The sequence below is a fragment of the Arvicanthis niloticus genome, chromosome 30, assembly GCF_011762505.2.
Source record: "Arvicanthis niloticus isolate mArvNil1 chromosome 30, mArvNil1.pat.X, whole genome shotgun sequence".
NCBI classification, from domain to species: domain Eukaryota; kingdom Metazoa; phylum Chordata; class Mammalia; order Rodentia; family Muridae; genus Arvicanthis; species Arvicanthis niloticus.
Window position 1 is genome coordinate 20,094,810 of NC_133438.1, and position 12,655 is coordinate 20,107,464.

General features: G+C 41.5%; 1 protein-coding gene across 1 annotated transcript in view; it reads right to left on the minus strand.

Moving 5' to 3' along the window:
- Positions 1 to 12,655, minus strand: part of Arfgef3 (ARFGEF family member 3) — a 153,685-nt gene that overhangs the window by 36,669 nt on the left and 104,361 nt on the right. Inside the window, exons 18-22 of the mRNA XM_076928042.1 lie at positions 10,980 to 11,130; positions 8,491 to 8,808; positions 3,456 to 3,589; positions 2,758 to 2,903; positions 54 to 233 (exon numbers count right to left, since the gene is read on the minus strand). Of these exons, the coding sequence (XP_076784157.1) occupies positions 54 to 233; positions 2,758 to 2,903; positions 3,456 to 3,589; positions 8,491 to 8,808; positions 10,980 to 11,130 (929 nt within the window). The remainder of the gene's footprint in view (positions 1 to 53; positions 234 to 2,757; positions 2,904 to 3,455; positions 3,590 to 8,490; positions 8,809 to 10,979; positions 11,131 to 12,655) is intronic.

Here is a 12,655-nt window from a genome sequence, read left to right on the forward strand (position 1 = left end):
TCTGCCAAATCCCTGCCCTAGAGAGGGGATGCAGAAGCACATGTGGCACTGACCTGGTCTTGAACGTCTTCATCACAGAGTTCCAGCTGCATGATACGCTCAAAGGGCCGGAACAGTGCTTCGTTAAAGTGAAAGTGAGGCAGCTCAGTCCAGTCAGTGAGAACCTCCGTCAGGATATCATGGATGAAGGAAACAGCCTTCTGAGACACATGGCGTTCCTTATGGCAGGCAGCCTACACAAGATGAGAGAGGGCCAACAGGAAGTCAGGCAAGGAGAATATGGCTTCTGGAGGCTACCTCATTATTTGAAGGTAGAAAAGACAATTCTATTTACATACAAACGTCTGAGGAATTTTAGTGTATGGATGATATATATGCTAAATTGCACTTGAAAATTTAACCACTGGCCAGATACAACTTCAATGTTACCTTGAGGTCTCTGGAAGAGTAAGGTTTCTATTATTTTCTTTTTTATGCAGCATGAAAATATTTTGCAGCAGTACAGAGTATGTTCACAATAACCTAGTCTGGGAACTGCTCATGGTTGATCCTTAGTCATTCGCCTAACATATTAAGATCATTTATCCCCCTAGTGAGTTGGAGCAGTTGTAATGAGAATTCAAATTGGTTTACACAGTTTGGATCTAATGTTCTTTATTGATTCTGTTCCACACTGGCTCTCACAACTTTCACATGGAACTTGCTTTGTGTAATGGCACAACAGAGTGGCACAACAGAGATCATTCCATATGTAAAAAAACTGTGATAGGAACTTTGTGTTCTCACTGTTTGGGGAAATCCTAAGGAGACCATGTGAATGAGTGGAGACTGTTTGCCAGAGGCAAACCTATACTAGAGACTATGTAGAGAGAGAACTATGCCCACCCTTTCCAGTTAAAGCTACCAAGAACCAATTTGTGCCAGTCTTTGTATCAGTGGACTATAGCATACAAGAAAAACCATGTGGGTTCAGACAAGCTAGATGTCTTACTTAGGGTTTCTATTTCTATGCTAAAACACCATGACCAAAAACAACTTGGGGGAAAAAAGGTATACTTCATTTTATATTTCCAGGTAACAGTCTGTCATAAGGGAAGTCAGGGAAGAAACTCAAGCAGGGAGGAAAGACCTGGAGACAAAAAGTGATGCAGAAGCCATGGGAGAATGCTGGTTACCATCTTGCTCCTTATTGTTTGCTCAGCCTGTTTTATTAATCTTTTTATTTATATGAGTACAATGTAGCTGTCTTCAGACATCCCAGAAGAAGGCATCAGATCCCATCACAGATGGTTTTGAGCCATTGTGTGGTTACTGGGAACTGAACCCAGGACTCCTGGAAGAGCAGTCAGTTCTCTTAACTGCTGAGCCATCTCTCCAGCCCTCCAGCCTGTTTTATTATATACACAGGACCACCATCCCAAGGTGGCACCACCCAGAGTGACTTGGGCTCTCCCACATCAATTGTCAATCAAGAAAATGCTCCACGGGCTTGCCCAAAGGTCAACCTTGACCAAAATCTGGGGGTGTTTTCTTAATTGAGATTCTTTCTTCCCAAATGACTCTGAATTGGTGAAGCTGAAATAAAACCAGGCAGCACAGTAGTCCAGACCACAATTACCAGAGCACTTTCTTCGAAGTTATGATACAGAGGATCATGAGCTAAATCAATGGCTACTGTTTGAAACTCCCAGGCTTTCAGCATAGCTAATTATACCTAATAATTATACCTAATAATACCTAGCTGATACAGTCTTTGGGCTTAACTAAATTGTTATTTTCTACCTTTCTTCCTTACTAGTCTATCCTCAGGCTAATAAATTAATTTCTATAAAGTATTTTCTTATATATCTTTACTAGACAGCACATTTATGAACAGTTATCATTGTAAATACAAGAATAACATCTTCTGTTACTTAGCTGGTGGGGTGGTGTGGATGAGAAACGATCCCTATAGGTTCAGGTAGTTATTGAACACCCGATCCCCCAGCTGGCACACTGTCTGGGGAGGCATCCCAGCCTTGCTTGAGGAAGTGACCTGTAGGGATGGGCTTTGAGATTTTATAGCCTCTCCCTACCTCCAGTTTGTTTGCTCTGCCTTGTTTATTCCTGAAGACATTGTCCTCTCAGCTTCCTGCTCCAGCTATGCTTCCCTGACATCATGGGCTCTCCTGGAGCTTAAGCCCAAACAAACCGTTCCCTCATTAGGTTACCTGAGTCACAACACCAGCAACGTGATTAGAAAAGGCAGGCATCATGGGCAGAGAGGGTTAGACACAGGGATACCCCAAAACTGCTTTCCTTCAGACAGCAGAAGAGGGTTAGGATTCATTTTATGGAGAAAACCAGGATATATGGTTCCCCTTCTAAAGTAACATGTCCTTAGTAACTGAGTTAATGTTAAGAGAAGAGAAACAAGAACCAAAAGGTGTTGCCTCAAAGAAAAGAATTGATTCAGGACTCTTTCTTTTACCTCCAGACTCATGTTGAGAGCAGAACATGAGAAAATAAAATGGCCAGCTTTGAAAGGAAAATAATTGACCTGTATACTTGGAAAGGAACTGGGCCATAGTGACACCATGGTAGCCCTGCCTTTTGAAGTGAGCCTTAAGATGCTTGGATATACAATCAGAACAATAATGCTTGTGACCAGGCCACAGACAGCTCTTGTCACACTCTAAATACAGCCTCTATGCTGATTCTGCAGCAGGACTCCCTTAGAGCTTACACTGACAGGCTCTTCCCAACCACCAATCTCACCTCCACCAGGTGAGGGGCCACAAGGCTCCAGCAGCGCATCACATGGAGCAGGGGCCTGGCTTTGCTCCTCACAATCCTCAGCATGGCGTCCCCCAGGCGATACAGGTGCAGAGCGCTCTTTTGATCGTGGGTAGACTTAACTTCACCTACGAGAAGGTGAGATGAGAAAGCTCAAACTTAGGTATAGTTCAATAGACTCTAGCAAAAAGAGAAGTTGAAAATCAAGGCTGTGTTCTTGGATAGCAAGACAGTTTCAGATGGCTTATCAAGGAAGGAGAGAGCCTTCTATTCAAAACCAGCAAGGTGGTTCACTCAGCAGGACCAAAACCTCTCCTTGATTCAATACCATGTTCACAGAGAAAAAAAAATACAAGGCAGTAGTTTAAATTGTAAGGCTGTGGAATCGGACCTGCTTAGTAGCTGCACTGGAATGGGCCAAGGATTTCCCTCTAATCCCCAGTTATCTCACATATAAAACAAGGGGTAAATATATCTACTCCTTAAAACTCTCATTATCATTAAATGAATGTAATGACCCATATCCAGTGCCTAACATGGGCCCAGCACACACAGATGAGTGTTTTCAAATATAATAATTATGATTTTTACTGTCATAATTCACACATGGTGAAAAGATGGCATCAAAGATTGGGCCTATTTCCTCCTTCCTTACCAACAGTTTCTTCAGGGAAAATTACCTGGCATTACCAGAGAGTAATCAACCGTGTCTGTCACAGAATGGAAAAGCTGGGATTGGGATGCTTTTTTGAGTTGGTAGAGGAACCCTCCCAAGGCGGTTAAGTTCAACTTATCGGTAGCATCATCAAAGAGCCTGGGTGGAAACAAACATATGTTATATGGGAACAATTCATCAAGGGCATATGGCAGAATATTGATGGCAATTTGATTGATGTAAGTAACAAAACTTGCAAAATCATTGCAGAGAAATGGGTGATATTGTCATAACTATCATTAATGTGAACAAGTCTGCATTAACCATGAGATTTTGATGCAAAGAACACCACAAAGCATACTTGAAAAAACAAAAACTTTGCAGCTTCCAAGGTTAGCCACTAGTGGTAAGAACTCTTAAATTGTTTGGCAAGAATGTGAAAGATGATGAGTTATTGCTTCTAGATATTCCAGGAGGGTGGAGTATAAAGATCAGACATTAGGGTCTTATAGTCACAGTGAGCAGTGAGGTATCTGGTCTACCTGCAAAGCCTGCCGTGATGTCAGTGGTATGGGTTGCCATGTGCTGCTCAAGGGACATTGTCTTGAACAGAAATTGAATCTTGAGCCTTTTTTTTTTTTTTTTTTTGAAGAACCAAACTATGACATACTAAGTTTTAAGACAGAAATGGTTTAAAATACGAAGCAGGGAAAAGATATTACGTATTTTATAAATCCAGTGTTGAGAACAACTAAGCACACCTGAAATTTAACAACAAAAGTTGAAGAGCTTCTTTGAAAATGAGCCAAGGATGTGAAGGGACAAAGATGCACAAATCACTGGTGGGATCACAGGAAAATACTGAACATGATTTTTTTGTTTCTTTCTATAAGTAGGTAGGTACAAATCAAAACCACAAGTTAATACTTGACACCAGCAGTGCTGTGAGCCTTAGAAGATGGTAAGTAGTCCTGATCATTTTAGTGCATGAAATAATTTCATATATAATTAGCATTGAAGTATTTTATCAAAATGCCACCGTCATCTGGTATCAGAGTGTCATGCATAATTAAAATTCTGTAATTTTAGGGCTGGATAGATGGCTCAGCAGTTAAGAGCACTGGCTGGTTTTTTCAGAGGACCCATGTTCAACTCCCTAGCACATGGTTGCTCATAGCTATCTATAGTTCCAATTCCAGGGGATACAGGGCAGTCTTCCACTACCCTGTGTACATGCCCAGGCATGCATGTGGGTAAAACATCAACATACATCTAGAAAGGTTAAAAATCATTTCAGCAGTTTTAGTGGATGGGGATGCTGCTCGCTTGGTAGAGTATTTGCATAGCACGCCTGAAGCCTAAGGCTCTGGTGTTACATCTTGAAAATCCTAGTAATTAGGAGGTGAAGGCTAAAGAGTAAGTTCAAGGCAATCCTTGGCTACAGAGCAAATCTGGAATCACCCAAGATACATGAAATTCTATCTCAAAAAAAAAAAAAAACCCTAAACCAAACAAAAACAAAACTCAAACAACATAAACAAGAAAGAAAGAAAGGAAGGAAGGGAGGGAGGGAGGGAGGGAGGGAGGGAGGAAGGAAGGAAGGAAGGAAGGAAGGAAGGAAGGAAGGAAGGAAGAAAAGGAGGGCCCCTGCACTTTTATTTTGCTCTTGGATTCTATGTAGTTAGAACCTCTGGAGAGAGAGACTTTGAAGCATTTTCTGGCTCTACCATTTTAAAAGGGAATGGCTTAAAACAAATTAGTTGACTCCACTGACCTATATTTCCTCCTCTAAGAAATAAAGTTAATAACACTCATGGTTGGGGAGCCTGGAGTGTTGTCTGGTGTGTGTGAAGTGTCTGGGAAAGTGTTTGATATCATACCCACTAACTAATGTTAATTCATATTATATTATCATCCCATTATTATGGCCTATTCACTGGAACCTTTGAGAGATGAGGATGCATTCTGAGCATGAGAGCTGAATCTCAGCAGATGATCTCAGGCAGAGGAAGCAGAGGGGCTCAGGAACTTAGACTATTTGTAGACCATCCTTTTGAGTAAACTGACCACTCCCAGACAGAAAGAGAGACAAAAAGACAGAACACCCCCCCCCACACACACACAGACACTGATGTGAAGGAGTCATCCAAAATAAAGATTATCAGTATACCATTCTTTGTATAAAAATTTTTAAACAAACTTTTAAAACAATGAAGTTATATTAGACAAATTCTAACTTTTAAATACCTTGTTAAAATTTATTTTTGTGGCCAGTATTAATATTTAATTATAAGTCCCCTTTTGACTGTTCTTCCAAGAATTTCTATTAATATAGTAGCAAAATCTTTTGTGCACTTCAAAGATATTTATATTTGCAACTGAGGTCATTCATATTTTGTCAGGAGACATCTGAAGTACACATACAGCACATTCACATAGCATACACAGCACATTCGCAATACATACCTGCACACATATGTGCATACACACACATACAAAACTCATACACACCAGCACATACACATAGTACACACAGGACACACAGTACACACACACACAATGCACACACACACACACACACACAATGCACACATGCACCACACACTAGGACTCAAGCAAACACATACTAACGCACACATCACACAAACATACCAGCACATACACAGCACACATATATAGCACACACCAAACACATATATGCAAACACTCACCACAAACATACACATAGTTTGGTAAATCTATTAAGTACCTCAGGACTTTTGAGAATACATTTGTTACACTGTGTGTACACGTCTCATATAATTTCAACAATCACTCTGTTCTCTACCAGCAGCAAGTCAGACTACACTGAAGTTTTCTTTTTAATGTTTTCAGACTAAATGCACATGTTTAATAGAAATGACAAGAAAAACAGACATCCTACCTACTTGATTTTGTAGGTCAGTATCACTGTGACCTACTATGAAAGAAACATGATAACAAGTGTTTGATTTTGGATTAAAATACTGAGCATGCTCTTATACTTGGGAAAAGTAATTACAGACATAATGATGTAGCTTATGAGACTCCCTGTGTTTTCAAGACTGGCCTGGAATACATGATCCTTCTGCTTCAGCTTCTTGAATGGTGGACGTTCAGATGCATACCCCATATCTGGCTATGTATAAGAACATGTTGTTATGAGGGTGTACAGGTGACTTGGCCTGTGATGCGGTATATATTAGTACTATCCCCACTTTATTATAATGAACAGACATAAACAATGTATAGATGGATACACAAAGACTGCTTTTATGTTTTTAAGCTACATTAAAAAAATATTTTTCCAATTCAAACTGTAATGTTTAAGAGAAATTTAAATTTAATGTCCAGTAAAGAATATGAAATGGAAAAAGACAGAAATAATTAAAAATTTAAAAATTACTGAAAGCTACACATTTTCTTTGCTATTTTCTATTTTGCTTCTGGGTCATAACCATTTCTTTGTCTTTCATTTTAGTAAAGAGAGTACAGGAGTGTGTTATACTCCTGACACCCATGTATTACTCCCTGGATTCTAAAACACTTTAATAGCCAATTTATTGGAAAACTAGACGCAAGTGACTATTTTACCAGTTAGAGTATGTACAAGTTGTTTGAGTCAGTGGGGAAAAGTAAGTTGACGTTTAACTGTTTCTATAGAAATTAGCAGGCTGGTCAATGTCAAAGTCAGACCAGGAAGTCAGGCTGTTTGAGCCTAGCCAGTGAACATTTGACCTGCTATCCTAGCCATTTCCTGTCTGTCCTTTTTGTAGGAAGCCTAGGCATAACGACTATACTTTGAAGGTGATATGGTGTGACTGGCCATCACAAGCACTCCCAGAATCAAGCCAAATGTTGCCAAGCATTTGAGGCAGTAGCTGATTTCCCTTCTTTATCTCAATGTGGTTCTTAGATATCAATAAGTACCATATTTCTGGGTGGGAATACTTTCATTTTTTTATTTCATGAGGATGAGTATATGTGATATTATCAGTGAGGAATTCATAACTGTGTGTGTATACCCACACACAGACACACGCATACACATACACAGACACACACATACACACACACATTTATGTGCACATGTACATAAACCTAAAGTTGACAAATGGGTGTCTTCCTTGATCTTTTTTCTTTTTTGTATCTTGATCTTTTTCATTCCACTTACTTATTGCTGCAGGTTCTCTTACTGAATCCGGGATGTGACCATTTTTGCTAGCCTAGGTAACTGGTTTGACCTAGGGAGCCTGTCCTTGACTCCCAAGTGTTATGATTCCAGGTAACTACCAGGTCGGCCTGGCTTTTTATGTGAGCCCTGGGGAGGGATCTGAATTCTGATTTTCAGCCTTGTGCAATAAACATTTTGTCCACTGAGCTATCGCCACAACCCAAGGCATGGGATTACGTATCAAGAGTCATCAAAATTTAATGCATTACTTAATTCAACCTCATAACTACCCTCTGAAAATTACTTTAAAAAAAATCTTATTTTACCAGTGAGGAAGTCAGACATGATAGTAAAACTATAGACTAAATTTCAGGTAGTCCACTTAAGATCGGGAAGTCAGGCATTAGAGGGTGGTTCATTCCAAAAATGGTGCGTGGTAGGAGGGAAGACAATGAAGAGAGGGATGGGGGACAGTTTAGTGACTGATAGCTGACTCACAAGCCCAAGACACTGAATTCAACTCCCAGAGCCCACATAAAAAAGCAGAGTGTAATGGTTCACACTCGTAACTAATCCTGGTGTGGAGAAGACAAATACAAATCTATAACTGGAATCTGCTGGTCAGCCAGCCTAGCTTACTTAATAAACTCTAGAGGCCATTAGAGACACTGTCTCAAAAAACAAACAAAGCAACAAAAAAGTGGATAGAGCCTGAAGAACAGGGAAGGAAGGACGCACACACGCACGCACGCACGCACGATGGAAAGCATTTTTAGTAACTGATTACCCTCAGGCTGATTTTGAGACCAGACAAATTAATACAGCAATCCCTGCTTAAGTATCCTCAGGGTGAGCCGGCCTTGCATACCTGTCAGCCTGGGTAGAAAGGCTGAGAACCACCTTGGCAGCGCTGTTCCCACTCAGACTACCTCCCCGGAAGTCTGAGGTCCGGCCACGGCTACATTCCCGAACAAGCTCCTGGATGGAGTGTGGCTGGACCACAGGGGCTGCGTTCAGGGAAGGCCCCTGCTCCAGGCTCTGCTCCTGGGATGAGCTCTTAAACTCAACTTCCCCAAGGAGGCCAGAGCTCCCAGAAGTCTTCTGTGGCTGATGGATGGTCAGAGGGGGCTGGGAGATACCTTCGCTGAAGTGGGTGTGCTCCAGGGTGCCCACATACTCACATACCCTAGAAAGAGTCAAACAGGAAGTGAGTACTGTAGCCCAGCACTGCCGACTCCATTCGTCCCACAGTGAAGCAAAAGGAAATCCAGCTACCCCTGGGGTTTGCCTCAGCTTTTCTCTTTTCCTCTTCTCATATTTTGCACCGCCATTTCCTCACTGTGTATGTTACTACTTAGAGACAGAAAATTGGTTTTGGGTTGGGCCATCCTTGGCATGGGTAAGGGATTCCTTAGACTCTCTCACTCATCACTGCTGGGGAAAACAGGCGATAGAGCCCTGTGTAGCATTTCTGTTGATTAGGTTACTGCTTTACTAGACAGTTTATTTGAAAACATTCCCTGAGGAATCCCCACTCCCTCTGTACTATGCTCTGATTAGCTGAGAAGCAGGTTCTTATGAAAGGATCCCAAAATAAACATACCCATAGTGGACAGCTCTGCTGACACAGTAGACACAGTAGAGTTCGACCTAGCTATGATGTGTCTGATGCTAATAGCTCCATATATCTTTGTCCAAATAGGGAACGGGGTTGAGGGGGCATCCCCTAGCATGGCAGAAACAGAACAGACACGTGCAACTGCCAACTTGCAAAGGGTTTGCTCCTGAATGAATTTAAGATTAAAATGCCTTCTAAGACATCCTTCATCTCGGATAATTTAGTTGTTGTCAAAGGGCATCCTGACAAACCATTCTGGCATTCTAGAATTAGGAAATTTGTTGAGTTCACATACACTGCTTAGGTGCCACCTGAGTCTTTTCCCTTTGTTTTCTTGGAAGACCAATGCAAAACATCTGGTCATCAGCTTCTCTATCTCACCCCACTTGGCTTCAGGCTGCTTCATTCTGGGCCTTTCACATGATCTTTTCAAGTTGGTTGGTGTAGTGGGGGGTGCTAGTAGGTCTCGTTCCCTAATTGGCTCTTGATTTTGTCACTAAAGAAGGCCAGAAGAAGGTACAGGTGGGACTTCTGGGTTCCAGGAGGAAAAGGCAGATACGGGGAAAGAGAGGGGCTTTTCTGCCACGCTTTGGAACAAGAAGACAGGAGCAGCCATCTAAGGCCTCAGGACAGCTAGGGCCTGCAGCTTCTGCTACGGGCAGGGGCCAAGGAGGTTGGTGGGGGCTAGCTGATACAGGGTAGCTGATAAATTTAGAGCAGGAGGAGAAACAGAGATAATAATTGATGAGGGCATGCCTTTCCAGGCAGGAGATTGTATGCCCAGCAGTTGTGCTAGCCAGCAAGTTCTAAAGTAATAAAGCTGTTTGAGTGTTTTTTTTTTCCTGTGGAACAAAGGAGGGGAGAAAGGAGAAGCCGGGTTGGGGGATGTTTGCAATGATGGTCCAGCTCCTGGGCTAAGGTGGTAGTGTGTTTTTAAAACTGCATGCAACAGGTTAGTCTCACAGCCCTTAGACATTCTGCATTCTCTTCTCTTAGGAATTCAACTAGCACTTGGAGCTATATTTGTTTTAGTGAAGTCAAACAGAACTCAGATCTTAAAGTTCTTTTTCCATGGATGATCGGCTCATTTCTTTTCTTCTGCCTTAATATCAATGTGTGGGGAGACGTGGTTCTTGACTTGGACTTAAGAGTTGGAGTTGTTTTACAGGTGCTGACTGGGACTCTCTTCACTTCCATGGCACAAGACTTAGAGTCAAAGTTTTAGTGGTGCTTTGCACATATGTACTATTGTGTTCCTATTTTTCTTTGTCCACTTAAAGTAGATGTCTTTAATGAGGTATTGTATATAACGACGTGTGCTATCCAGAGTCCTTTTGGTAAATAGAAAGGACATTAATAAGCATGCAAGAGTTGGATTATTGACTCCTGGGCATATTTTAGACTTGCATTCATTTAAACTGCATGCTTGTGATCTATCTCTCACTCAAGAACACATCTTTTTCTCTATTGGTATAATACATCTGTCTCTCACAGCAATGTCAACAGATAGATCACAATTCCCTGAATCCAGTTCTGCCATTCTTTTCTCTGAAACATACATTCCGCGGGTCCTTATCTCTTGTCCACTTTTCTGTGTCTCACTAAGAATCTATCTAAACGGTGAATGCTCTACTGGAAGACTTCTCTACTGGAAGACTCTGGAGTCTATACCCTCTCTACCACCCCGGAATTTCCACAGCAGGGTTTGTGCCGTTAAGGGTGGGGATACCATCATGCACCTGAACACGTGTGGCCAGCAGTCCGGGTTGTGGCTTCCCATCTCCAGGCCTACGCTGAGGATGGCATCCATGCACAAGACGTGGGCTGTGTGCAGCCACACCCCCTGCACCTTCCCCATCTGCTCCAGTTTCTGCTCCACTTTTAGTTTCACTGTGCCAGAAAGACATTTATTATAATAGCAGTCGGAGTAAGGGAGACAGAAAGGGAGAGAGACAAGATGGAAATGAAAGAGTGTGTTCTCATGCAAGAGCAAAAGGGAAATGACATACTTCGTTGGCTGCAAGCACCTCTTCAGCAGGTCTCCATCGTCCGCATGCAAAGTCATGGTCAGACAAGTCCCCATTCACTGGTGACCCCTGCTCTGTGGCTCTAAGGTCAGATGGACCCTGACTAGGTACAGTTCCTTCCAACCCACCGAAGGGTCTAGGACATAACACCACTGTGGGTGGGCTTCATGAGCTAACTTGAGCCAAACCATCTGTTTCCAGATTCTTCATCCTTCCCTGTGCACCCAAATTTATAAGTATCAAGAAATTCTTGGAAGTATGTGAGTAAGTCTCCCTGAGATTGTTTAATATCGTGATCTGATGTGGTTATCAAAAAAAGCTATGTATATGTATCTGGAGCAGGACAATGACTTCTTTTCAAGTGAAAACTGTGATGTCGTTTCATCCCCGGAATTCACACTTATATCTGTAAGCGATAAATGATGCTTTATTGAAATAAAATAGGGTGGTAATAGCTGAGGAAGAATATAAAAATTGATTTAGCACATCATTCATGCCAAATCGCAACACAAGGCCAAATAGCAGTACCACCCTTAAAGTAAGCTTTCCAGTCACCAGATTTGATGGGTGATAATTCAGGGCTAAGAAACAGAGAAAACTATCTTCAAGTGACTCAGACAGTTTCGTGTTATAAGGAGAAGCATATTTGTAGGAAAACACTATTTGCCTTCATGAATATAAGACTGACTTTATTTTGTATTTGCTTATGATTAGAACATTTTAAGCTTTGTATGTAAAGTGCGTTGTTTTAGGAACTGTAATTGTAAAAACTTAAACATTTAAAATACTTATTTCATGTATATGATTGTTTTATCTGCATGTATGTATGTGCATTTGTGCATGTGGGTTCCCTCAGAGGTCAGAAACGGATGTCAGAATCATACAGATGGGTGTGAGCCACCACATAGGTGCTGAAAATATAACTTGGGTCTTCTGGAAGAATAGCTAGCACTCTTAATAGATGATCCATATCTCCAGCTACAAGAACTCTTTTAAAGATATTTATTTATTTATTTATTTATTTATTTATTTATTTATTTATGTCAGTGAATGTATGCACACACATATGTATAGGCATGCATATCTGTGCCTGCACAGAGGCCTGAGTTAGGGTGTTGTATCCCTGAGAACTAGGGTGGAAGGAAGACTTTCATGTTGAACCTGGCTTGTAATTTGGGAGCTCAGATCTGAGAATCGTGGTCCTTATGATTGGACAGCAAACACTCTTAACTGCTGAGCCATCTCTCTAGCCCCCCTACAATTTATATTTTTGAGTAAGTTCTTCCTGTGCAACTTAAGATGGCCTCATATTTGTGACCCTCTCACCTCAAACTCTTGAGTTCTGGCATACAGATATACACCACTACAGGTGGTGTGTGTAGTTGACA